This window comes from Pyrgilauda ruficollis, unplaced genomic scaffold (assembly GCF_017590135.1).
Source record: "Pyrgilauda ruficollis isolate IOZ18807 unplaced genomic scaffold, ASM1759013v1 scaffold17, whole genome shotgun sequence".
NCBI lineage: Eukaryota > Metazoa > Chordata > Aves > Passeriformes > Passeridae > Pyrgilauda > Pyrgilauda ruficollis.
Genome location: NW_024515875.1, coordinates 9,808,346 through 9,833,918, shown reverse-complemented (window position 1 = coordinate 9,833,918; position 25,573 = coordinate 9,808,346). Strand labels below are relative to the sequence as shown.

The 25,573-nt window shown below is 44.4% G+C and overlaps 2 protein-coding genes across 2 annotated transcripts in view; one reads left to right on the top strand and one right to left on the bottom strand.

Annotated features, from left to right (window-relative positions):
* The first annotated feature begins 7,209 nt into the window (after nt 1-7,209).
* DUSP12 (dual specificity phosphatase 12) lies at nt 7,210-10,593 on the top strand. The gene is made up of 6 exons (XM_041463749.1): nt 7,210-7,500; nt 7,577-7,690; nt 7,782-7,900; nt 8,811-8,907; nt 9,292-9,478; nt 9,996-10,593. Exons 1-6 carry the CDS (start codon nt 7,232-7,234, stop codon nt 10,155-10,157), a joined length of 948 nt encoding a protein of 315 aa, XP_041319683.1. The 5' UTR covers nt 7,210-7,231; the 3' UTR covers nt 10,158-10,593.
* Nucleotides 10,594-10,813: 220 nt separating this feature from the next.
* ATP6V1A (ATPase H+ transporting V1 subunit A) overlaps nt 10,814-25,573 on the bottom strand; it is a 30,830-nt gene continuing 16,070 nt past the window's right edge. The window contains exons 4-15 of the mRNA XM_041463748.1: nt 25,276-25,490; nt 24,419-24,556; nt 23,765-23,916; nt 22,785-22,947; nt 21,511-21,619; nt 20,603-20,725; nt 20,399-20,513; nt 19,261-19,324; nt 18,337-18,540; nt 16,298-16,392; nt 14,979-15,150; nt 10,814-13,083 (exon numbers count right to left, since the gene is read on the bottom strand). Of these exons, the coding sequence (XP_041319682.1) occupies nt 12,991-13,083; nt 14,979-15,150; nt 16,298-16,392; nt 18,337-18,540; nt 19,261-19,324; nt 20,399-20,513; nt 20,603-20,725; nt 21,511-21,619; nt 22,785-22,947; nt 23,765-23,916; nt 24,419-24,556; nt 25,276-25,490 (1,643 nt within the window). The 3' untranslated portion in view covers nt 10,814-12,990. The remainder of the gene's footprint in view (nt 13,084-14,978; nt 15,151-16,297; nt 16,393-18,336; nt 18,541-19,260; nt 19,325-20,398; nt 20,514-20,602; nt 20,726-21,510; nt 21,620-22,784; nt 22,948-23,764; nt 23,917-24,418; nt 24,557-25,275; nt 25,491-25,573) is intronic.

The following is a 25,573-nucleotide window of genomic DNA, read 5'->3' as shown; positions in this document are numbered from 1 at the left end:
GCGCCCAGCTCCCCTCTCCCATATAAATACAAAATTTCAAAGGGCCCCTCGGCTCAGGAAGGACATTGCGGGGCGGAAGCGCCTCCAAAGAAGAGCAACGAAGTTGGTGAAGGATCTGGAGCACTAGTCCCATGATGAACGGCTGAAGGAGCTGGGGTTGCTTAGTCTGGAGAAAAGGAGGCTCAGGGGAGATCTTATTGCTCTCTACAACTGCCTGAAAAGAGGATGTAGCCGGGTGGTGATCAGTCTCTTCTTCCAGGCAACAAGTGACAGGAGACGACAGTCTTAAGCTGTCGCAGGTTCAGGTTGGACATTAGGAAGAAATTCTTCACTGAAATGGAGATTAGACATTGGAATAGACTGCCCAGGGAGATGATGGAGTCACCATCTCTGGAGTTGTTTAAATGAAGACTGGATGTGGCACTCAGTGCCATTATCTAGTTGACATGGTGGTGTTTGCTCATAGGTTGGAGTTGATCCCCTCAGAGATCTTTTCCAACCTAATTGGTTCTGTGATTCTGTGAATCTGTGGGTTTACTGAAATAAAACAGGGCTTTCCAGAAGGCACCTTGTCCCAGACAGAAGAGCTGTCAGCAGAGATCCCAGACATCCAGCTCTTCCAAAGAGTTCTCTGTGGTGCTCGACTGGAAACAGCCAAAGCAGGCGCTCATCCAGAGCCGACAAGGATGGGCTCACAAGGATGTCAGAGCAGTGCTGAAACAGCGTGCCACTGGAAACTCTGGCTGATGGGCTGTGGGAGGCTCTGCGCACACGGACAAGGATGATGGAATCACTGGACAGGAATTCACTTGGAGATGCAGTGTCATAAAAACCAGCTGGGGGTTAGTAGTGCAGGGTGCGAGACCATGCGTTCTGGGGGCAAAAGTCACAATTTCTGCTGAGAACATAACGTTTCATCAAATACAGGGGTATCTGCCTTTTGTTAGGATAATCAGGACTCAATAGAAGCAGGGAGAAAAATCTACACAACCTAGGGCAGGCCAGCTGACATAATCCTAGTAGAAGTAAAAAAAGTACTTCTAAAGCATTGGAAAAAAAAAATCACCACTACATCTGTTATACTCTTCGGCCATACACAGTCAAGAAAGATGAATTAAAACCTGCACACATATGGAGAAGAGCTGGCCTTGAACGAGGAAACTGAAAAGCTCCTTTTTGCCTAGCAAACACAACAGACTGCCTTGTTTCACCAACAAAGCCAAAGCTGAGCAGGAATAGAGATGGGTTAGATAATTATTTATTTTATTCCAGTATTGTCCCACTGGGATAAATAACAGGAAACAAAATTACTTATTTAAATTAAAGGATAATATTGCACAAGAATCAGATTTGAGGCAAGCTACCGTCTTCTTGTCCAATGAGATAAATCATGAGATTTCAGAGCCTTGCAGGAGGGAAGGGAATAAAACTAGGTTTAAGATGAAGCTAGAAAAGAAAATATGTAATATGATTGCCTGTGGTGGTATGGAGCTGGACATGAGGATCCAGATGTCTCTCAACACTTTTTCCCTATGTTTCTAAAATTAGAAAGAGGAATAGGGAACTCAAACAGAAGTAGTAGCACACATGAGAGAAGCATAACCACTTGTAAGGAAATGTCTCACTTGGAGATTAAAACAGTGAATGATCTCACCTCTTAAGCATATTTCTCCAGCAAGATTTCTGCCTCAAATAATATTGCCTTTTGACAATAACTGATGATTTTGGGCAGGATATTTTCTGTTGTCACATGGGGAGTAATTAAAATACTTATTAAGAAACATTTTATATTGGGAATATTTATTAGATACCAATATAGACAAAGATAAACTGCAGTAGATACTGCCATTATGGATGTTAAAGTATTAGTCAAAGGAAGAAATGTGAACTCAATACTTTAAAGTTCATACTTTACGTTATTTGTTTAAAAGTTCTTGTTCACAAAAACATTTTTAAACAAAAAGAGGTATCTCCACTCTATTTTAGAGTGTTTTCTTTATCCTCTGACTAGCAGACCTTGAGTCTTTGTCAGGGTAACAGCACACTGCACAGTACTGTCTGCAGAGAACTTAGACCTCCTGACAATAAACTTGTTCTTTTTAATTGCTTTTCACAAGTGCCACACAAAGGGTCCTTGGGATGGGAATTGGACATGCCATTAAAGCTGGCTGGACCAGGCTCCTCAGTAAATTGCAGGAATAATGAGGCATGCATCTTTGAGGAATGATTGAGCCCATTTACCCCTAAGGAGAATCTGCCTTCTGCTACACATCCACCTGTGTCTGTGCAGTGGATTATGGTGCCATGAGGATAGAAAACATGGAAATATACAGCTCACTGCTGAGACAAGATATTAAAAATTATGGGCTACTGCTCAGGTGCTGTGGCTGCTGAGGTGGCTGACACAGGCCCAGACACAGCTCCAGGGTACAATCTTAATGTTTAGCAGTTATTTAGGACTTTCCTGCCAGCTCTCATTCTAGGGAGATGTAATGGGTGAGCCCAATCTTTGCAAGACACACTTTCTCCAAGAGACTAGGCTACAGATAAAATCCTGCCAGACGACAGTGAGTGCTGGCAGCCACCATGCTCCTCTGCCCTTGGACAATTGTCATCTCCCCCTTCTCCCACAGCTGCTCCATCCCTCATCTCTTCTGCCTGTTCCTCCAGTGTTTCCTCCCAGCTTCCTCCCTCCTCCCCTCTCCTGGGGTGTACCCTTCTTCAGGATACACAGCACTGGACATGTTTCAAAGGGTTTTCAGACAGAGGATGAGGAACGAAGAAGGATCAGCTGGATCCTGGGAAGGCAGTGTGACAAAGGGGAAAGAGTGTGTGAGCTGCCAAAACAGAGGCAAGTACGGAGTTATATTAAAGCAGTGCAAGTTGTTAGTTTTTATCCTTAAATAGGGCAGCAAATCTGGCAGAAGAAACTCACTTAAAAGCCTGTAAGTGAGCTCAGTGACCTGGCACTGTCAGATTAGTTTCCTTATGTGATGCATTGCTGAACGTAATGTGTCATCATAAATCTTGGTTGCTACAGCTGTTAAAGCCATAAAGTGAAGCAGAGTTATTAATACCCAGTAGTAGTAGTAGCTGTCAGGCTCCATTCTGTAATTGAGCATCAGATCTGCAGTTGGAAAACTCTTCTTTTTTGTCTGACATGTGGAGTCACTGCATGTCTGCAGATGCCGAGAGAGTGGAGACAGGTAGGAACATCCCACCCACGCAGGGCTGTGATAAAATCCTCCTGCAGAACATCAAGAGTGAGCCTCTTTCTCGGTTGTTTCTCTGGCTCCCTCTGCAAGTCTGAGGTTCCCTGCTAGGAGATGAAGCAATTCTTCCTCCTGATATATGGATAAAGGTAAACACGTGAATATAGATACACAGAGTATAGTTATGCAGGGAACAGCAGCCTTTAAAAAATCAGAAGATAAATTTGCTGCTAGAAGCTAGACTGCTGGAAAGTCCCTGCTCTAAGGGATGCAATGCTGCCATGGAGGACTCCCCAGCTCCCACAGAGTTCTGAGCTCAGCAAAACACCCTTTCTCCAAGAGCCAAGAAATGGTACCAGGCCTCTTCACCAGCAGGACCCATGCAAAGTAAGTTCCTGCTGCATTTAGATGTGAGGAAGACACAGAAATCCAGAGCTGCTGTCTCTCAGGTATGGCTTTTTGAAGATGTCTCCACTACTTTGCTGTGTGCCACCCCTGGCAATCCGGGCTGTGGGCTGCAGTCTCTTCTCACAAATCCTCTGATGTACAGACCCCAAACTACCCAAAAGCCAGAAGGAACAGAGCCACCCCACTGTGTGATGAAAGACGCAGACAAATTCTCTAGGAGGGAAGAGGGTGTTATGCCTCTGCCCAGACTGCGGTGCTTTTGCTCCCATAGCAGAAAAATCGATTTTGCTGGATCCTGGTTGTGCTGAGAGGATCCAGAATGGGTCCAGAGAAGGCTGGCATTTTCCTTTCCCTTAGGAAGCAGCAGGGCAGACACATGCAGAGATGGAATGCACTTGCTGGAGCGAGTGGGCAGCAGCCCATCATCTGACTGGCTTTTTCTTTGCACCTGAGCTCACCCCAACTGCTTAATTAGTCACACGGTTTCCTGGAACCTGGGTCAGAACATCACAATTTTCGGTGGTAGAGGAGAAGAGGATGGAGGGAGGCAGAGGTGGGGGGAGAACAAGCATTTGCAAATCAGACTGAAAAGAAATATTTACTCTAATTTGGGAGTCATGAGCAAATTCAGAACACATCGCCTCAGGCTGCAGGTGTCAAACACAGCGAAGGGGGTGTGCAGAGAAACAGTGAGGTTTAGGGAGTGCAGTTTCAGTCGTGTGAAGCCCATTAGGTACAGAGCTATCTGTGGGCTCTGCCTCAAGGACTTTGTACTTACCCCCACTACAGCTTTTCAGTTTGAAATTGCATCTTTTTCACATTCCCTCATTATCCATGGCTTTGGAAAGCAACATGGAGGACTGCAGAGCTAACACTACCACTGGACCAACCTCTTGGGATCCTGCATCAAGCCCTGCCAGGTTTAAGTTGCAGACTTACTGTTTGCCTCTGCACATTCACAGATTTGAAGGTTAACAGAGATTAACTATGCCTTAGTATTCATGTAATACCTGGATAATATAACCCTGCTGTAAAACTCATAGCCCCTTGAGTAACTTGCAGTTGTCTGCAGACTTTTTTCAGATCACTCAAGAAATGAATAATCTGTTTTTTCCCCATGGAAATTTGCTACAATTGTTATCTGCTTTCACAAGTAAAGGTCCATATACAGTTTTATCTGGTTTTCATTTCCACCTGTCTTTCTTTTCACTATGTATGCTTTCTTTCCCCTGCTGTTACTGGAAAGTTGCCTGCATTTTTAAATGCTTTTTCAGTAAACCTTTTGTTTCCCACTGGTGGCAATGGCAACTGGAAGAGGACATTTTGCACATTTATGTAGCTTAAAATAATCTAAATGAGAGCTGCCAGAGATTCCCCTTACTCAGATACACAGGCACACCCTCTGGGTCACGTTTATGCAGTTTAGAACTGATCCATCGAAAGAGGGGATCTGCCTTTCCCTGGAGCATCTTGCCAGCTGGACTGCTGCACAATTCCACAATCACACAGGCACTATGGCAAGCAAGGGAGGTGAGGCAGGATGGCAGCAAACTTCAAGCAGTGTCCTTGCACCCCTGGAAACCTTGGGGCCAATCTCAACTACAGTCACCTCAGTCTCTCAGTGGGTCACCAGCAGCACACGGAAACTCCACAGCTCTGGAAGCTGTCGTCCCACTGCCCATCTCCCAGCAAGAATGGCAACTGGTGCATGCAGTCTGCTGGCACTGGTGAGAAAGTGACTCGTGGGTAGCATCCTCAGCAGCATCTCTGTGGTGGCCCATCCCTCCTGCAGCATGACAGCTGCTCCACAGCTCTATCCCCTTCTCCTGTGGGAAAGGGATAACAATCTCCCTTCACACCAGCTTTCAGTCTCACCTTATCAGGTGTGAGATGACTGCCGGTCTCACCTCCTCTGTGGCTAGTCAGCATCCTGCAAGGATCCCAGAGGCCCTTGCAGATGTTTTTGCCTACAGCTGTCTCGCACGGAGCTGCACTAGAACAATCCCCCAGTGACAGTAAGTAGGGACTTTAGGATCTTCTATCCAAATAGTGGAGACAGGGTAAGGTTCTGTGTCCCAGCCATGGAGAGAGCGTAGCATAGGTCTTTATAACAAAATTTGGCATTTTGCCATGATAAAAAAGTGGATGGAGCCAGGCTGTTCTCACTGGTGCTAGCCAGTAGGACATAGGCAGAAACTGATGCACAGTTCTTCCTCCTGACCACGAGGAAGAACTTTACTGTGTGTGTGATCATGCACTGGAACAAGATGTCCAGAGAGATGTGGAGTGAGACAGAAAACAGCTGGCAAACAAACTTTCTAATACAATTTAAAGTATTAGAAAGCAGGGATTCTTTATTATGAGTGTGCTGGATTCCCACAAGGTATCTTCTCTAATATAGCTGTGTCCAGAGTAAAATCCCATCATGGCCATACATATTCATTGCAGTATACTTCCTATACAGAAACATCACTTTTCCTAGAACTAATTTGCATGGATCCACCTCAGAAGCCCTTTATGGTCCTAGAGGGTCATCTAAATGGGTCTGTAGTGGTCATACTCACTGAGTGGCCCCGAGAGGAAAGCTGATGCCTTTATGAACAATTTGATGAGTGAAGGTATGGGTGTTAAAATCTTTGAGATGGGTCTTAATGTTTCTGCCAGTTTTGGGCAGCAGAGCCCAGAGAGCTTGGCTCCTGAAATAGACAAGGGTCTGCACAAGCCTGAAATTTCGAATTTTGGGGTAAAATAGTAGGTTCAAGGGGGGATATGTGGCAGGCAGTTCAGGAAGGCTGTACCTTCCCAGTACCTTGGCAATGGGGAAAGGAAGAGGGCAGCATGCAGCCGGGAGTTTAGGATAAAAGGCGGCTGTGCCCTCCGAAACCTCGAGAAAGCAAAACCTGTAGGTGTGTGCCCCAGTGAACACTCCCTTTATTCAAATAAAATTTCTGGACACCTTTGTCTCCTTTTTGGACATAAACGTCTGGCGTTTGTGGATTTTCCTGACACCCCCAATGATGCAGATGACCTTGGCTTGAACTTCTTTTAGGGCATGTGCTGCTACTTCTTGTTACATGGCTTTGCCGCAAAAGCCACTATATTCCTTGTTATCTGTTTATCCATTGGTTCCGGCTATATTTAGCATCCTGTGTGTCTACTTTTATACTCCTTTATCTATTTTGCTGGTTAGTATTTAAGTTATATTTAGCAGCTTCAAGGGGAACTGAAAACTTCTATTCTCTGTGTTGTCTGTCAGGAGTCTCCCTCACTGGCGATACTCCAGAACCGTCTGGACACAATCCCGTACCGTGTGCTCTTGCACGACCCTGCTTGAGCAGGCAGGTTGGACCAAATGACCCACTGTGGTCCCTTGCAACCTGACCGCTCCTGTGATACAAATTTGTTTTCTGAGCATTTTTAGGGAGACAGAGAGGTGGGAGGAAAAAAAAAGACGAGTTAAGACAGACACTCATGGACGCGGCGAGGAGAGAATCTCCCGGTAGGCACAGCAGCGTGACCATGACTACGGAAATTATTATTTCCACACTGGCAAGGGAAGCGGAAAGCGGTGCCGTGCCGGGGGCGGCGCTTCCCGCCCGGCTCCCGCAGCCATGGCGGCTCCCGGCGGGATGGTGCCGGTGCTGGCGGGGCTCTACGTGGGCGGCGCGGAGTCGTGCTCGTCCGCGGAGGCGCTGTCGGCGGCGGGGGTGGTGGCGGTGCTGACGGTGGACGCGGAGGAGCCGCCGGCCGTGCCGGGGGTGCGGACCATGCACGTCCGGGCGCGGGACGAGCCGGGCGCGGACCTGCTGAGCCGCCTGGACGAGTGCGCCGCGTTCCTGGGCGCGGCCCGGGCGGGCGGCGGCGCCGCGCTCGTCCGCTGGTGAGCCCGGGGCCGCGGCGGGGCCCAGCGCTGCCCGCGGCGGCGCTGCCGCTGACGGGCCGCCCTTGCCTTGCAGCCACGCCGGGGTGAGCCGCAGCGTGGCCGTGGTCGCCGCCTACCTGATGAAGACGCAGGGGCTGGGCTGGCAGGAGGCGCTCGCCGCCGTGAGGGCCGCCAAGCCGGACGCGCAGTGAGTGCCCCGCCCGCGTTCCCCGCGCCCGCCCGGCCGGCCGGCCGGCGCCCCCCTCACTCACCCCGCTCTGCTCTCGCCCCCGCCGCAGGGTGAACCCCGGCTTCCAGGGGCAGCTGAAGCTCTACGAGGCGATGGGGTGCGCCGTGGACACCAGCAGCGTCCTCTACAAGCGGTACCGGCTGGAGATGCTCAGCGAGAGGTTCTCCGGTGAGTGGGAGCAGCGCGGGTGCGCGGAGCGGTCTCCCAGCAGGGGGACAGGCTGTCCCGGAATGAACCCCGTCAAAGGGGCTTGACTTCCAGTGTTGCCCACAAAGGAGCCGAGGCTGCACTTGGCCGGGGCCAGCATTCGTGTAATACCAGCCCTAGAGAATCCCAGCTCATCAGTGGGGGGGAAAAATGTGCCTTTGAGAGATGCGTGGGAAATAAGATCTCTAAGGAGCTGCGCTCTTTAGAGCAAAGTGCAAAAAAATGGTAAAGGTCAATTTGATATTCTTTGTGATTTTGACATCCCTGGCAAAGCAAACAGCATCCTCAGAAAATACGTCAATGTGATGAAAAAAATAACATGCAAAATTTGAGATAAAGTTGAAATGCAGGTAATGAAGTAAATTTTCATACTTTAATTTGCAAAAGATATGTGTGCATTGGTGTAATTTTACAATAAAATATTAATCTTCAGCTTTCCTTGCAAGACCTCAGTGTTGCACACTCAGCATCACAGTGCTGTTGGCCCTTTATGTATCATTGTCCTTAGCAGTTCTCATTTGCAAGCTGACTTTCTGTATTTTGGGCACGCAAACATTGGCACAACTGCTCAGAAACCTCCTCTACCTTTGCTTTCTGCTGAAGTAAGAACATAAAGCAAAATATCATTATTTTGTCATGGTTGAGGCCATAGTCTAGATCCCAGTTCTTTGCATTAAGCAAATCCCAGTCTTAGGCATGGCGGGATGAGGCTCTTTTGGTTTTAGCTTAATCTATTGGAATTGGTGAGAGTGCAAATGAAAGGGAAGAAGGTGGCTCCTTACTGGGGCAGAGGCACAGTCCTGTCTCATTCCCAGGAATGCAGCATGGCTGAGCTGATCTGATTCACAACATGGTTCTGACTCCTCTGCAGAACCTCAAGACTTGCCCCGAGAAGTCTTTGCAGATGATCCTACAACTATATGTCAAACTTTGAACACAGAGGTTCTCTACAGATGCAGGAAATGCAGGTACTTTATATATTTTTTTAAAAATATGTATTTTTATACATTTATAAAATACTTTTTATTTCTCCTTAAAAAATCTACTTGAGAGTAGAATAACCTGTGTAAATCAATGGGCGTGTTATTCTTGTCAGGTCAGGGATGAGCTGTTGCCTAAGTTTCCATACTGTGTTTGTGGGGAAAAAAACACAAAAGTACAAAATAAAAAATTTTTTGTTCCCTGCAGTGGTGCTTGTGAACCTTCTAGACTAATAAAAAAAGTAGGATTTGTACTCCTTTTTAATTATTCAAAATCGGGAGGCCCATATCCTTATTTTCTATTGTCTGTAGATTTGCCCAATTAAAAAACTGTTTGTTTTACTTGTTTTTTCCCCATGTCCCGGAGGGCAGGCGCGCTCTGTTCCGTAGCTCCAGCATTTTGTCCCACACGGAAGGAATGGGACCGACAGCCTTTGCCCACAAGAGGATAACAGAGTCTGCACGGCTTTCTGGGAATGGCCAGGAAAAGTGCACCTCGTACTTCATCGAGCCCGTGCAGTGGATGGAACCGGCGTTGCTCGGAGTAATGGAAGGGCAGGTGAAGTGGAGCATGAGCTTTGTTCTTTGGATTTTTGGTGTTTTTTTGGTTTTTTTTTGCGAAGGCAGAATTGTGTTTCTTCCCTGAAAGGAAAACCCCCACACAAAGTCCTAGGCCTCCCAACCTTACTGATGTGAATTTTGCAGCTTACGGGCAGATGCTTACATGAAAAATAGTCTTTCACAAGGAAACAAGCTAATGCTGTGCTTGAGCTGACAGTACCAGCCAGGATCTTGGAGAGGGTTTATCTGCTGTTTGTTTCTATTATGAGAAAGATTTGTGCGACTTCAGAAGCCTGTTGTGGTCTCAGGCTGACTGAGTCTTTTGGACCCTGGTAAAACTGTCTTGGAATGCCACCAGGTCCCAGCAGCTGCATTTCCACACCCTCCCTTCTGCCAGCAGAGCTGCCTGCTACACCCCAGGGCTAAAGAGCCCTTCCAGTTTGGCTTTTTGGCCTGTTTTTAGCTAGGTCCACATCAACACATGTCTTAGACTGAATCCTGTGGTTTTTTTGCAGCTTCTGTGTCCCAAATGCACGTCGAAGCTGGGCTCCTTCAGCTGGAGGGGGGACCAGTGTTCCTGTGGCCGCTGGGTGACGCCAGCCTTCCAGATCCACAAAAGTCGAGTGGATGAAGTGAGGACATTGCCTGTTGGTAACTTCCAGACTGCCAAAACGTGAACTCATCACTTCACTTGATGGATTTCTTAAGATCTACTGAGAACTACTAGTCCATTGGTTGCCAGGAAATGAGCTTATGACTTCCAACCCTTTGTGAGGTGGCGGAATTACTTGAACACCTTCAGATTGCTGTATCTCTTAATATAGTCCATGAAACACCAGAACACTTTCTTCAAAGAGGTGTTACAGAGTGGTCAAATCTACAAAATGGGCCAAATGTGACGTTTTCAGTGTATTCTTCATTTATGTATTGCTGTTCAGAGAAGGTCTCAACACCTTATTCAAAAGGAGTTGTTGTGGCCAGTAGTGCTGCTCAGCTTCTGATCCAAGGTGCCAAGTGCCCTCAAAAGGTACAATTACAGTTGTTTTGTATGCATGGCAGCAAAATACAAACTTACAGTTACAACTTCTATTGTATTAAAAATAATCCTAAAAATACCTGCCCTAAGAGTATTTACTACTTTGTAACTGTGCAAGCTGTAATGGGAGAACTGAAGTACAGAGTCCATGCCAAATCACTGCTTGCAGTTTTGAAGAAATCCCTAAAGCGATGAAGTAATTTTTTTAAGCAAGCTGTCACCTTTTGTGATGGGCTGCTGTGTACACCACTGTGGCATAGGTTTGGTTTGACATAAGAAAACGGGACAGATAAAACCTAATTTAAATCAATTTTATTTTCATTGACTTGAACAATTTTTTTAAATTTATTTTTTACACAATTTCCAGCAACGTACATTATGAAATATACAAGATAAAGTAGGTGGTGGTGGGGTTCTGCCCATGTTGTAATTCCTCCCACAGCTGTGGAAGGAAGACTTGCAGGACACAGTGAACATCAGAATCTCAACACTGAAAACAGACACAAAACAAAAAGGACAAAAATATATATGAAACTTTAAACTGGTCACACTTCAGGGCCAGGTACAGCACAATAAATATTAGAACTGCATTATCTTAGACATCTTCTGTAAAGTTTATAACATCCTCTATTTAAAGAGATAAGAACATCTGGTTTCTAGCATGAAATGCTACATTGTACAGTGGTGAAGGGTACAAATGATGAGCCCAGCAAGGGCTTGGATGGTGACTACTCATTCACACATGCTCGTTGATAAAATAAGCAGCATACACCAAAAGTTTAGTGAGCTGTAAACTTAAGCGTTCACTACCAGAATATCAGCTGGAGGAGCAGTTTCTTTTCGGGAGAACCAAAAATAGTCAATCCCTTTAAGTTTCAGCTGGGCTCTCCCCTGACAAACAGTGGGTTGATACCATAATGGAAGTGGCAGCATTTGGTCCGTAGCACAAGATCCCTTTGCATCACTACTGTTCAAAGCTGGCGCCGGTGGAAATACTTCAGTGCAGAATTAATGCTCGCGCAGGCACGGTGTCACCAACAACAGGTGCTGTCTCAGGACTAACAAAACAGTAGGTGGCAGCTGGAACCCAGCTGGGCACAGGATGCCACCTGACACAATCGAGAGGGAGAGACTGGAGAGGATGCCAGCATCTCTCTCTCTTGCACTCTGGAGCAATGGGATGAGTGCTGGGCTCAGGGAGTTTGACAGAAAGGCTGCTCTCTGCTCATTCCTCATCTCAGTCTAGTTTTACTGATAAAAAAAAGCCCAAGAGACAGCAGTTTCAGCTGCTTGACAGAGTGCTTCCAGAGCACAGAGCAGAAGACCAGAGCCACTGGTTTGTCTTGCATCGTAATCAACAAAGCAGGAGTAAATACATTTTGTACTCTTCAACCTTCCCCCATTCATCCCCTGCCCCCAGGTGAGCATCATACATTCCTCTTACACAAGAACTGGGGACCTTCTGTGCCACCGCCCAACAGGCCAGGTGAACACAGGTGGAAGAAGAAGGCTAAGCACGTGCTTTCCTTTCCTTGGCATAACCTAGGCATTGCACTGGGGGCAACTGCACTGGCAGAGCACCACCAAGGAAGGACCAAGGACCACACTGTGGTCAGCACGTGTGGCATCACTGTACCTTGCCAACCATGCCCTGCAGTACATGGCAGCATCACAAGCTTCACAAAGTAAAGCAGCTGAGTGTCAGGAAATTTTAGGGGATGAAAGGGTTCCAAGAAGGTAAAATTCTGCTGGAAGCTGAGCACCTGTGGCTTTGATTTTAGCTGATGCTGAGTCCAACAGTCCTAACTGCTTTCAGTAGGAAGATAAAATTGTATTTCTCCAGTGTACAAAATTATACCAGTTGCTTACATATGCTCATCTTCTACTTAGTCCCTTCCTGAAGAGGACCAGAACTACCACATTTCAGTACCAAAAGACTCGGCTGAGAGACTCAGAAATGACAGAGTAGTGAAGAATTTTTGGTTGTATCAACATGTCATTACAATATGGTCAAAAATTCTGTTTGAGAACAAGGAATTCTATGTCTGATAGTCACTTAGCAAAGTGGCAGGTGTAAATGCCCTTCCCACTGCCAGCTCGCAATGTACTGCATGAAGACCTACACCTCCTCTGCCAGTGCAGCTCAACTGGTTACACCCCGAGGGGAAAGACTGGTTACCAGGAGAGCTGGGAGAGGAAAAGTGAAATTTTTCCCACCCTAGAAGTGTACAACAGCATTTCCTCACTCAGCCAGGCCCATTCACACATCACTCACCGCTTCAGACGCACAAAGCAATGCCAAATACAAACTAAGAGGAATGTTTCTTGTAAAGACACTCTCTGAGTATGAACAGGGGAAACACAGGGTTATTTATCAACTCAAGTACTGTTGCATCATTCTTTTAAGGTAGGGAAGCAGAGGAGCTGAGATGAGGAACTGAGAGGACAAACTGGAGTGGTCACAGAGGTCGAGTTTAGTCTTCCAGACTGCGAAATGCATTCTGCATATCCTCAAACAGCTGAGCATAGTCCGCCTTGATTTTTGTTTCACCATCTTTGACAGGGTCCTGAAAGAACACAGCAAGTAAATAGATCCATCAGGAAAAGCCCATGATAATTAATTCAGCCCTGGTTTGCCTCTGCTGTATCCTCTTGACCTCAGGATTAACACTTGCCAACTGCAGAGCAGGCACTGTAGCTCTGTCTTTGCATCCTGTTTGTCTCTCTCACCAAGAGCCACAGGGTTTAAATCTCATTCTCTTCCCACATTAGTGAGCAGACAGAATGGGTACTGGAAAGAGATTTTTTTTTCATGAGCAGTGGTTACTGCACTGTAGAGCAACTGATTTGGAAAGCAAGCAAAAATACTGAGGGTCTTGGTTAATGCTGTGTGATTTAAGAGCTGCAGTGATTAATACCAGAACCTATCCCCACACCAAATGCAGTGCATCCCCATTAAGTGGAAGAGTTACTCTGCAATTACTTAGAGGTTGTTTGGTTCAAATTAAAATGTATTGTGTAATCATAAAAATCTCAAAAATATCTTTGTACAGCTTCATTTTCTCAGAATATTTTTCATGAAAGACAAAGGCAAAAAAATTATCAGCTTTGCTCTGAGGCTGCAAGGTTTCCTCTGCAATAAGCATTAACTGTCAGGCTGTGAAATCTGTTCAATGTCTTCACCATGCTCCCCTGAGTGCTAAGATCCTCTGAGTCAGTGCAACTCTCGGTAAACGCAGAGGCCTTACACGTGTGGATGCACTATTTCTTATATTGTCTCTCCAAAGTACCCAAACCACAGGATGCAGGACATCTGAATCCTCACACCTGTCAGACTGACCTGGGGAATACAATTTTCCTTTCATAGCTATTAGAGGTCCAGCTCCACTTAACATGTATTCACTCTCTGATTTGCCTTTTTCAGCCACGCTGTCCACTGCTCTGCTGTACTGCAGGTGCCTGCTGGTGGGCCAGGGTTTGTAGGGAGTGTTTTAATTATTCTATCTACATAAGCAGCTCTCAAAGAAGCTCATGTCCCCAAGGGCATCTTGTTATGTTCTTGATGCTTTGAGCATATACACCAGGAACCCACTTACTGCAGAAACAAGCCAGTACCCTGCAGGAACAGAATACATTGGCATGGCAGAATACTTAATTCTAAACAGATTTAATCCACTGCTACTTGTTCTTCGAAGATTTGCAGTATTGACTTACATGAGTTTTAACAGAATAAGCATTACATTTCACAGAGGAGATCAGTCAGTATCACAGGTTACCCATTGTCCTACCAGTAACTGCTACACCAGCATGCTCTGGAGGAGTTTTAGTAAAGCTGTACCCTAAAATGATGGCTTCTGAAGTTACCGAGAGCAGGTGCTCCAATCCACTTGCTTTGTCTTAAGTCCATGCTAAAGTTACTCCTCCCTTCCTCTCCCCACTTCCAGCACTCTCTTTTATATTAGAGACAGGAATAAGCAGCCTGAAGTTTAAATCCAGGATAAACTGAATGATAGAAATGTTAACTGAGCTACTGTAAATAAAAGTTAAGGAAAGAAACGCTCCTGCAATAACATATGACATGTCCCATGTTTGGCTTCAGGCTGCTTCTCTCTGACAATAGTCTCCTTAGAACATGTTACAATATTTTTACAGAATTTTATCACAAAATCCCCAAAGCAAACTGGAAAAGATGCTTGTACTGTTACCATGACTATATGAAACACAAAAGAGACTGCTGAAGGTGGAGTTGCCAAGGCTGTGCAGTCAGCATCAGCTGACTGGATTTCTGCACTGACCATTCCTGTGCTCACAAACCAATGCTTTGCATCTTCAAAGTGATGGCAAAGAGTCTCTTGTTCACAGACCTTTTGGTAAAGGTCTTTGGTAAACACCACTGAGTCAGCCTTCCAGAGGCCCTGGAAGCTCACAGGAAGCAGGACAAGCCACTTCCTTACAAACATACCTTGAACTTCATGGAGGTAAGTCTGTAGAGGATTTCGCTCATGTTCTCTCGGATGATGGACCACGTGATCTTATTGTCACTCTGAGCTGTGGTTTCTACAGCACGGCGTGCCATGTCATAAAATGCAATCATGTTGGAAAGCATTCCCACTGTTTTATAGAAAGGGCAGAACCTGATGGAATAGAAGAGGACCTGTCAGGCATCTTGGAACAGTTATCAGCATCCTCCCCTGACAGAAGGAGTACCAGCCCGCTTTACTCCAGGGATTTTTAATGTATACTGCCAAAGGAGAGGGGGTGCCTCAAATAGGTCCCACATTTTTAAACAGTCAAACTGCAGGCCAAGACAATCATCCTGAAGCTGACTGAAGTTGAGGTTTCTGAAGCAGTACCCAAACATTTAGGCAAAACAGGAGTGAACAGGAACTGCTGCTCTGCAAGTCTCACATTTCAATCTGTGCCAATGCTAACAAGTAAAGGAAAACAGTGAGCAGACAACAGAATTCCTCCTTCCTGTTTTGTCCATCAAGGGAGCAGGCTTCCTCCTAACAGGCTGGGATGACAGCTCTGCAAGTTTCTTTGCTCACAGGAAAAGGAATTTCTCTATTACAAGAGCGCTTCATGCAGTTCCATTTTCAAAAGGTAGGTGAGTGCCATAAAAGGTACCTCATTATTATTTATGTGCTACTGCTGTGCTTCCTATAGCATTCACCTGTCCTAGTAACCTGATCAAAGGCACACACTGTTACAAAATGATGGATGTCGACATTTCTAGTGATGAATTACTCGAGACTTCCTGATCTACCTGGGCTGGGGAGTGAGATGAAGTACAAAAAGGCCCCTTGTCAGGCTGTTAAAACACAAGGATAGCATGGAAAGAAGAAGTGTTCACTAGGGAGAAAGAGAGAGTAAGGGTTTTTTTGATGGACCAAACTTACTCAAGAATTATGCAATAGTAACTGAAAACAGATTCTTGCAGTCCCCTGTGTATTGATGGGGTAAACAGGAAGACTTTGGATGAGGTCTATGAAAATAAAGCAGTCCTGTCCTCCTCCTCAGACATGCTACTGCAGAAACACTGGCTAACAGAACAATAGAGGAGGACCTGGGAACCCCGAAGGGTTCTGCTTTCAGAAGGTGTCTGCATGCCTTGGGTAAGACAATGTGAATGCACTGTTGAATGAGCTACCTATGCACAGTTCTTCCACTTCTTTACAGACAGTAACATTAATTTCTGCACTGGTCAGCTTCCATGTGAAATAACTGTACCATTCCAGACTGCACAGGACTAAGAGGGCAGAGTGGCCAGTCAGATCTCACCTGTCATAAGGAGTGTAACCATTCTGCTGCAAGAAGTCATCTTTTATCAGCTTGGCAACCTCCAAGGTAATTTTATCTGTTTCTGCCAAGGAAGCCTAGAAAAGTAAGGTAAACAGTTAGTTTAGTACTCAAGTCCATGAAGACACATGGCCAAGAACATGTCCTGGCCAAGTACAGCTGTCTTTCAGTATCTGTCTTTCCACCCTCCTAAGAAAGGATTAAGTAGAACTCTGTCTTTTGGGTATTTCTCACTCCCTGCTATAGAACAGCAAATTTAACTGTTAAGCAGATTAAGATGGGCCAAACAGTAAATCTGCTTTAGGTCTATCTGATGATAGGGAACTTCCTTCCCACTGTTTAAGATCATGGAAAAGCCACCAGACACTGAAAATGCAAACAGCTTTGCTATGAGATACATTGAAACATCCCCCTCCTACATAAAGAGAAATTAATTTATACCTTCCTCAACCCTTATGGAAGAAAGACTAGATCTCAACATGCTAGATCAAGAAGCAAGCTAAAGGATTTGGTATTAGTCTGCACCATTACCAATGTCCTTTTCCCACCTGGCATTCAAGAAGAGAAAAGGACTGATGAAAATGCCTGTCATACTCCACAGGAAAGCCACAACTGCTGCACACTGCTACTCTGGGCACCACACGGCTCTTGGTTGCTCTTCTCCACCTTCATCATCCTTTTACTAAAGGGGCCTGATTAAGCTTTAAGTAGCCCAACTTGCTTTCTAGACAGGAAGTTTGGACCTTCTTTCATGAGAAGGTCTAACAGAATTCAGAGCTAAAAAGAAAAAACTATACCCAACTGTACTTCCACAATTCCCACTTTCTAAAGATTTGTTGCAGCTGTTAGCCAAGCCCAGACAGAAAGGAACTGTCAAAAAAAACATCTCTGAGAAAAAAAATGACCAGTTCCAGTAATTCTATTGTGAGAACAATGCCTAGTCACAAGTACTGGCTTATGAATATCCCTTGCTCACCAAGGACCCAATCCTACCCTGCTTTGCAAACCACTCTTTCAGAAGATGGTTTTGTAAATAGAGAACTGCAGAAAGTCCTACGACCCCATTTCCTTTTCTTCAGAGACACATCAAGAGAAGAGAGCTCTACTAGGCAAGATCTGATGAAAGGTCTCGTCTTGGTTGGACTAGAACATCAGTGAAGAGATAGAGCATCATGAGCAAACTTCCTCCATGTAACTGTACTTAATACATGTTACTACACACTGCTACAAGCTCTGTAAATCATAATATCTCATCTGAACATCACAGAATTAAACAACTGTCAAGTATGTGCCAGGAACCTGCCAATTATCATATTTACAGTGCTAAGCTGAAACACAGTTTTCACTGGGTCCTTTCTGAGAGCTTTCAGTGGAAATTCTCCTGTCCAAGTTTAGCTTTCTCTTCAAAACATTGAAGTGAAAAAAAGAAATTAAAGAATGCCTGCAAAATGGAGCCGTATGTCACAGGTTTCCAAAAGAAAAAACAGGTAATCACAAGTTCTTTAGAAAGCAGACTTCACGTTGTTTCTACAGCCAAACAAGTAAATGCCAACACCTCTGTCCTGCAGTTAACAACATGGTTTCTAAAAAACTGTAACCCTTCAGATAACTTCAACAGTAAAAATGGGTTTGCATAATTTCTCTACAAAGACTTCTTCCAATGGAATAGTACTTTAAGCTGCAGCAAAGGGCATTTCAGCAATAGAACAGAATAGAACGCTGAAGCAAGTGAACTTTAAAGCAAGCAGCAGATGTCCCAATATCATTTATATAAGAAAAGCAGCACCAAGCCAAGGTTTAGCAAAAAAAAAAATAGAAAAACTATTTGTCATTAGAAGTCAAACAACATGTAGGAAAGTTGGAATAAAGCACAGTTTGAGGTGAGAGAGTCTGACATCTGCCAGTGATCTTTTGTGTGCAATGCAGTATCCATCAGATCTGTTCTGAGACATGGTCAAAAGCCTGCACTAACCATAAGGAAATCGAGGACAGCTCAATGACACCCACATCTGGTCACTCACCTTCCCAACAAGCTGCACAATCTCTGCAAGGTCCTCTTCCTCCTGTAGGATCTCTTTGGCCTTTGTCCTGAGAGGGACGAATTCTGTGAAATGCTTGTCATAGTACTCGTCCAGGGCTCGCGTGTACTTGCTGTAGCTGATCAGCCAGTTCACAGATGGGAAGTGCTTGCGCTGGGCCAGCTTCTTATCCAGGCCCCAGAAAACCTGCCAGAAGCCAGAAAGGTCAATCAGCTCTCCAAATCAAAAGTGAACTAAAATAATTGAAGGCAATTAAAAAAAACAGAGAGAGCAAGTCAAGCAAGTTGGAGTTAATGCAGCATAGCAAAGGCTTCACAAATGGAAGCCTGGGAGCTTATAGCAGTGACATTCAAATAACACTTTTCAAAAAATGGTGCAATTTTTAAGCTGACTTCAGATTTATTCAGCTTGAGACTGCTCATGAGGGAGCAATTAACCATAGCAATGTCGATATTGGAGTCTATGTGAAGTTGAGACCAAATAGATGTAACTGCTTTTCCCAAAACTGCAAACAGTTGCAAGACACTCCCAGTCAGCTTCTCTGAGGATTTTTTGTGGTTTCAATGCACCTATATAGAGTGGTCTCCTTTCCATCTCAGCTGGAACAGATACATTTGCAGTGCAGCTAAATAGGCAGCACTTAGAAAACACACAGATATCCCTGAGCAGGCAGTGTTGGAAGGAATTGCTGCCTTCACTCCCTCTTCCAAAGGGGTCTCAAACACATCGGTTTGAGACCATCTCACAAGGTCCCCTTTCACAGTGTTAGAACATTTTCCAAAACACCCTACAATGCTGCCTGTGTCAAATCAAAGCTCACCCCAGGCACTGGCACAAATGTGCTGAAGTACAACCATTTGGAGTCTAACAAAGCGGACAGAAGAGCTGCAATGTTGTGAGACGTACCTGAACAATGCCCAGGGTAGCAGATGTGACAGGATCAGAGAAGTCACCACCTGGTGGAGAGACACTGAGCAGGAAGAGATAGGGAAAGGTTGTCAGAGTTGCTTTCACAGTTCAAACTGAAGTACTGAACATATGACTGACTGCACAGCTCCGTGCAGAGAAACCAGAAAAGTCAACATGATTTCAAGTAAATAATAGATTGCAATATGTTTGCAGAAAGTGCTTGATGCATACCCACACAGGGGTAATATCAAGCATACCATGAAATAGTTACATCAGCAACTGATTGACAGTATTAAGGTGTAATTTCAGTCATATTAGCTCCAGGTAGTAACTCCAGCTTGGATCATCAAACCTGTCTCAACTAGAACAGATGCAGCAAGAGTGCTGACAGAACATCATGAATACACAGTGCAGTGATTTTACAGAAAACAATATGCCAATTTGAAATTATTTTTGATATTCACCTATACAGTAACAACTTCATTTGTTCTTGACACTCCAATACATGCCTTTCCAGAGATTAAAAAAAAATTGCCTTCCAAACTCAAAAGCAGAAAGCCTTTATGTACGTATGTTGTGAACAGAACTAAGCAGAGCAAAAAATCAGCTCTGGGTGTTCTTGCAGATGCCAGGGGCCCTCTTGAAAACACAGGGAATTCACTTTGCCCAGGGTATGATACACAAACCAGTATCACCTAGGAGAATGGCTATGGACAACATGCTTCTCACAGCCTGAGATACACTGCTCCATGGGATTCTACTCTATTTGAGCATAAGAGTCATGATTCATTATGCCCCCAAGTGCTGCTCCAGCTGCCCCTTCTTTCCTGCTCTGAGCATGGTTTGACATACTTTTCAGAGCCCTAATGACATTCTTCCCTGAGCCACTTGATCCGATTGCTGTGCCTGTGATTCCACAGAGCTACCTGTCTGCATTCATTCCTTCTGCCCCCACGCACAATTTAGCAGCAGTTCTGGGTGAACAGAGACTATCTACCTACTCACTCCCATATTTTTAAGTTCTGCAGCTGCACAGAGCAATGAGGCCCTTTTGTCTGACAAAAAGGTACTGTGTCACACAAAACAGTGAGGAAGAACCGCAGCCAGTGCAGAGGCAAAGTAATGCAACACTCACGCTCCGACAATGCTGACACTGCCTTCCCTATCAGGATTTCCCAGACACTTCACTCTCCCGGCTCGCTCGTAGAAAGAGGCCAGACGGGCACCGAGGTAGGCTGGATAACCACTGTCTGCAAACACCAACACACAGAGATTCAGCCAAAGGCTCGGAGTTTGAAGGGCTGCATTTACAAGCCTAGACTGAGGAAAGGCTACTCACCAGCTGGCATTTCAGCCAGTCGCCCTGAGATTTCCCTGAGAGCCTCAGCCCATCGGGAAGTAGAGTCTGCCATCATACTGACATGGTAGCCCATATCCCGGAAATACTCGGACAGGGTGATTCCTGTGACAAAGACAGTACAGAAAGGAATTCTATGCTTATATGTCATCGTAAGTATGCAAATAAACCAAATTATTTGATTTACATTTTGATGGAAACAGACAATGGAAGTTACTCTTTCTTCCCGCTTATGTCCCTGCTGTCTCTTTTTTGCTGTTGCTGTTTATTTCTTCTCACTCTCCTCATTTTTGTTTATGAACCACTCAGATTCATCTTACATTCAAGTGTATTTCTTTGAAGAGACACTGCAATGTCACTGATGCTACTCTTTCCCTCACTGAAACCAGGAACAAAGACTCCTCTTACTGTAAAATGTCTCCTTCCCTTTCAAACCACCAGCATACAAGAGTGAGAAAAGGTCGTGTTTTATTTGAATTATCTGACAATTGTTCATAAAAAAGAACGTAAAAAAAAGCCTTCAAGAGGCTGCAAAGGAAAGATTAGTCTACCAACTCGGAGAATACTATTCCTGTCCGTTAAGTAGCTGTACTTGTCAGCAAAAAGCTAGTCAAAACCTAAAGAATTAACACATGCAGAAAACCTACACAAATCCTGGCACAGTAAATACACCTTATAAACAAAATTTACTCAATATTCAGAAATGGCAATTATATGCAAGCAAGTCAGATTCAATTAAGATAATAAGACTTTGTGCAGGTAAGGTCTGAAAGGGTTTACTTCTGAAACTAAACTGGTTTTTTGATATGGTCATCTCAGGAACTGAATATACTAGAGAACGATGGCTTGCTTTATACACACAACTTTCTCTATCCTCTTGTAAATCTTACCAGTATAGATGGAGGCTTCTCTGGCAGCCACGGGCATGTTGGAAGTATTTGCTACTAGAGCTGTTCTCTTCATGATGCTTTCTACCTTGCCATCAACTTCCATTGTTAACTAAAATGCAAGAAAAGGAAAAACACCCAAACTGTAACAGTAGCAAGCTTTTTTTGTTAATTTTTTGCTGCCTTTTTTTTTTACTGTTTTACTTGCCTTGTGTCAGGATACTCTCCCCACAGCTATTCTACCAAGAGCAGAGATGAGATTCAAAATTTTAGGATATGTTGGTTTGTCTTTCAGACTGCACACAGCTTAATATTTTAATGTACATGCTTCAGTCTCACCTCATCTTCTGCAACTGCCAAATCCCTGTTGATCCCATTCAAGTAAGTAATGACAAACCCACTGCACAAGGAAGCACATGGTCCTCTCTCAGATTTCCAGGCTGAAAGAGCTAAAAATTCTTAGCCTGCTATCATAAGTCCATTAGGAATTAGAGATCTTTTTTTTCCCATCTACAAGAAGCCAAGTTAGTATTTGACAACTGGACATAAAACCACATTTTTAATCTCAGTGAAGCCTTACAAGCACATGAACAACAGAATGCACACCCTGACATTTGTGTAGAATTCCATTTATGAATACCCTGGCATTTGCCTTCTTCAAGGCTAGCGCAGCTTGACCTTCCCACTTTGTCACCAATCAACACACCCAAGCCTTTTAGCCCCTATTTCTGACAGTGATGTTTCCACCTGACTGTTCATACTAGCTGACCCTGGCACAACAACTTCACTAAAACATAGTAACAGGTACAAGGATTGGTAAATCTGTTGCTTGGTTGCTGGGTTTTTGTTTTGGTTTATTATTTTTTTTTATTAACAAGGTATTTTCTACTTCATTCAAAAGGTACTCCAAAGCTTAACATGTCAAACTAATATCTGGTAACTGTATCACCACCTTGCAACTTGCTGCATTTTCTAAGCATGGTCAAGTTAAGAGACATGGCCAGCAACAGGTGAGACGCTTACAACTATGCTAAATTCTTCTCTGACACTCATTCTGGCTTTATTTTAAACAATTTAGAAGGTACACCCAAAAACTAGTCCAGATGTTTATCGAGAGGCCACTGAAATAATTCTTGAACAAGCCAAAAGGGATTTTTGCCAGAGCTTCAAGGCAGGCAAGATGATCATTTCAAGTCACTCTACCACTCAGTTACAATCCCAGTACAATGGCAAGTCTTCCCAGGAAGGTTTACTCTCCATGAAATCTCAATACTAACCTCAGGGAAATCTCTCAGTACTTCAGACATTTCATTTCCTCGTTCTCCACAGCCTACATAAATGATGACATCACTGTTGGAGTACTTTGAAAGAGACTGTGAGATCACAGTCTTTCCACAACCAAATGCCCCAGGAATCGCTGTTGTACCCCCTTGTACACACCTGAGTAAAGAAAAAGGACTCTGTTTTGCAAGGAACTAAAAAAACAGCTCTTTCCCATCTTAGAATATATTTTTCACTAGAACTTCCTCATCAAGAGCAGAATGACAGGAGTCACATTCAATGTTCTGGGTGAGAAACACAGAGCTATTTCACTAAACAAAAAATCAAGGGATTAAACCATTCTTTTCTTCTCCTGTCCTTGAAGTATATGACTTATGCTGATACAACAGCATGACTTTTGGGCTTGAAACATATCAGTTTTCACAGCTGGAAGCAGTGATGGAATGGAAATGCTAAGAAAAGAACAACTGTACTTAGCTGTGTGTTATAGAATAAGCAGCACAATATATCAGGAGCAAAATAACTGAATTCAGTGTCTTGGAAGTTAGCTGCTTAAATGAGCAGTTTGTGTTACAGTTAAGTGCAACAGTTTTCCTAAGTAGCAACTTCAAAATCATTGGAAACTACACATCCTCAAAACCATGGAAAGATATCCTACTCATGCATTCAAATGAAGATAACAAGCTCAAAAATTCCAGCCTTTCTGCAGATGTGACACGATTATGTTAAGTTCATGCATGTCCAGTTTTTTCTAGATTAATGCCCTAGAAGAACAGTTTTTTTCAACTTCCTTTTTCCACCAGTGGGTTCACCTGCTAAATAAATGAGAAGTTCAGCTTAATATTTTTTAAGATTATGCTGTGACACATGGTGAAAGCTTACCCTTAAAAAAACCCAATGCTCTAAGGCCTCTTGCCTCTGCTTCCCCCTAAGAGAGAGATTTCTTACACAGTAGAAAATAAAAGGAAGTACTTACGGGAAGAGGGCATCCAGGACTCGCTGGCCAGTTAACAAAGGATGATTGGCTGGTAACTTCTCGGTAACAGGACGGACTTGGCGTACAGGCCACACCTGCACCATGGTGAACTTCTCCTTCACACCTTCAAACTCCAGCTCTAACACTACATCCTAACAGAGAGCACCAGACATGTGAAGTAAGCTAAGAGCTGCATGCTGGACCAGCACACAAATTCTCAATTTAACTAGTCTGCACAGGCCTTTGATAACACCACAGAGCTCTCAGAACCTCAACATGCAATCATCACCACCCGAGGGAAGGCTCTTTCCCATATTTACAAAGCCTCTGGGGGAAAACAGAGCAAGACACACCATACATTAAAAATACGCTTTTGAAGAGCAAGTGAATTTTACATATTTGTAAGATATTGTAGATCCCCACAGAGGTCATCAAACATGGCACACTGAGGTGCCATTGGGAAGCCATATACATAGAAAATAGCTGCACAAAATAATAATGCAACCCCTGCAGGCAGGGTAGCTGAAGTGATCATTAACTCAGACACCTTGTTGCATGAAACACTTTAGCTGGCCTCACGCAGAACAGAAAGAGTACACCAACCTTATGAAAGAGACATGGAATATACCAGCAAATGCTGTTTGGGAGACTTACTGAAGTGTCATAGTTTCCTGGAGGAGCAATGTATGTAACTGTTCCCCTATTTCGTGGGGGCAGCATGATTTTGTGTTTGATCAGGGAGTTTTCTTCCACCACACCATAAATATCTCCACCAGTGATGTGGCTGCCAGCCTAAAATCAGAACAGGTCTATTAGTCATAACTTTTAAAAAAGAACCTTGACAAATTGTAAAAAATACTACAGCTATTAAGTCTAGCACTGTGATTACCCCTTTTAAAAATTCCTTGTTACAGCACAGTAGCTCATTTATATATCTCATTACTCCAACAGCATTGCTAACAACACTACCTGTGCTGAAGTGCCTTTCAAGGCTCAGACAGGAGCAATTACTAACAGACAAAAGAATTTTTCCTCATTTCTTTTCCACCTCTCAACCTAATGTGCTAAGAAGAGAAAGGACAGCACATGCTAACCTGCAGGGTTGGAAAAAAGATGCTGCAAAGGGCTAAAGCCATGACATTTTCCAGCTCTAAGGCTATCTTCACCATTTGCAAAATGCGTGCTGCAGTCATTCTTTTTCCCCAGGTAACACCTGCTCCTGCTAATGCTTACTGCAATTCCATGAGTTTCTCTATGGTTTGGTAAATACATCAAAACTCCGTAAATACCTCATATGCAGCAGCAACACACAGTAAATCATATCAAGTAAGTTTTGGTGATCCCCATCCAGTCTCATGCATCACTACCACCTCCTAGCACTCCTTTTTGCAAACTTCAATAAACACAGCATTAACCACAGGTCCCAGCAGCCACAGCCTTAGCACACTGCTCCTGGCCTAAGCTCTGGGGGTAGAGGAGCAAGAGGGGAACACAGGATTGTCAGAACCTACCCGCAGATTTTTGGAAGGTGTGAAGTCCCATTTGACATCTCGGCTCAAAGCTGACACGTTGACACCTCTAGGGATATAGATACTTTTGGTCAGGGCGCTGATGTCTGAGAGAGGTCTCTGGATACCATCAAAAATAGCTCCCATAATGCCAGGCCCCAGTTCCACTGACAGGGGCTTCCCAGTACGGAGCACAGGGTCTCCTACAGAGACACCAGCTAAAGATTTGCTGAGGAAAAGGTCATCCAGAACAAGGGAAAGAAACCAGGCAGAAGTCACCAGCTCACATCATACTCTCTAG

Bases quoted from the DNA above. Each gene is read 5' to 3' on its own strand.
- DUSP12 (XM_041463749.1), top strand. From the start codon at position 7,232: ATGGCGGCTCCCGGCGGGATGGTGCCGGTGCTGGCGGGGCTCTACGTG. The intron at 7,691-7,781 runs GTGAGTGCCCCG...CCCCCGCCGCAG, and splicing joins GCCGCCAAGCCGGACGCGCA to GGTGAACCCCGGCTTCCAGG. The intron at 7,901-8,810 runs GTGAGTGGGAGC...ACTCCTCTGCAG, and splicing joins GCTCAGCGAGAGGTTCTCCG to AACCTCAAGACTTGCCCCGA.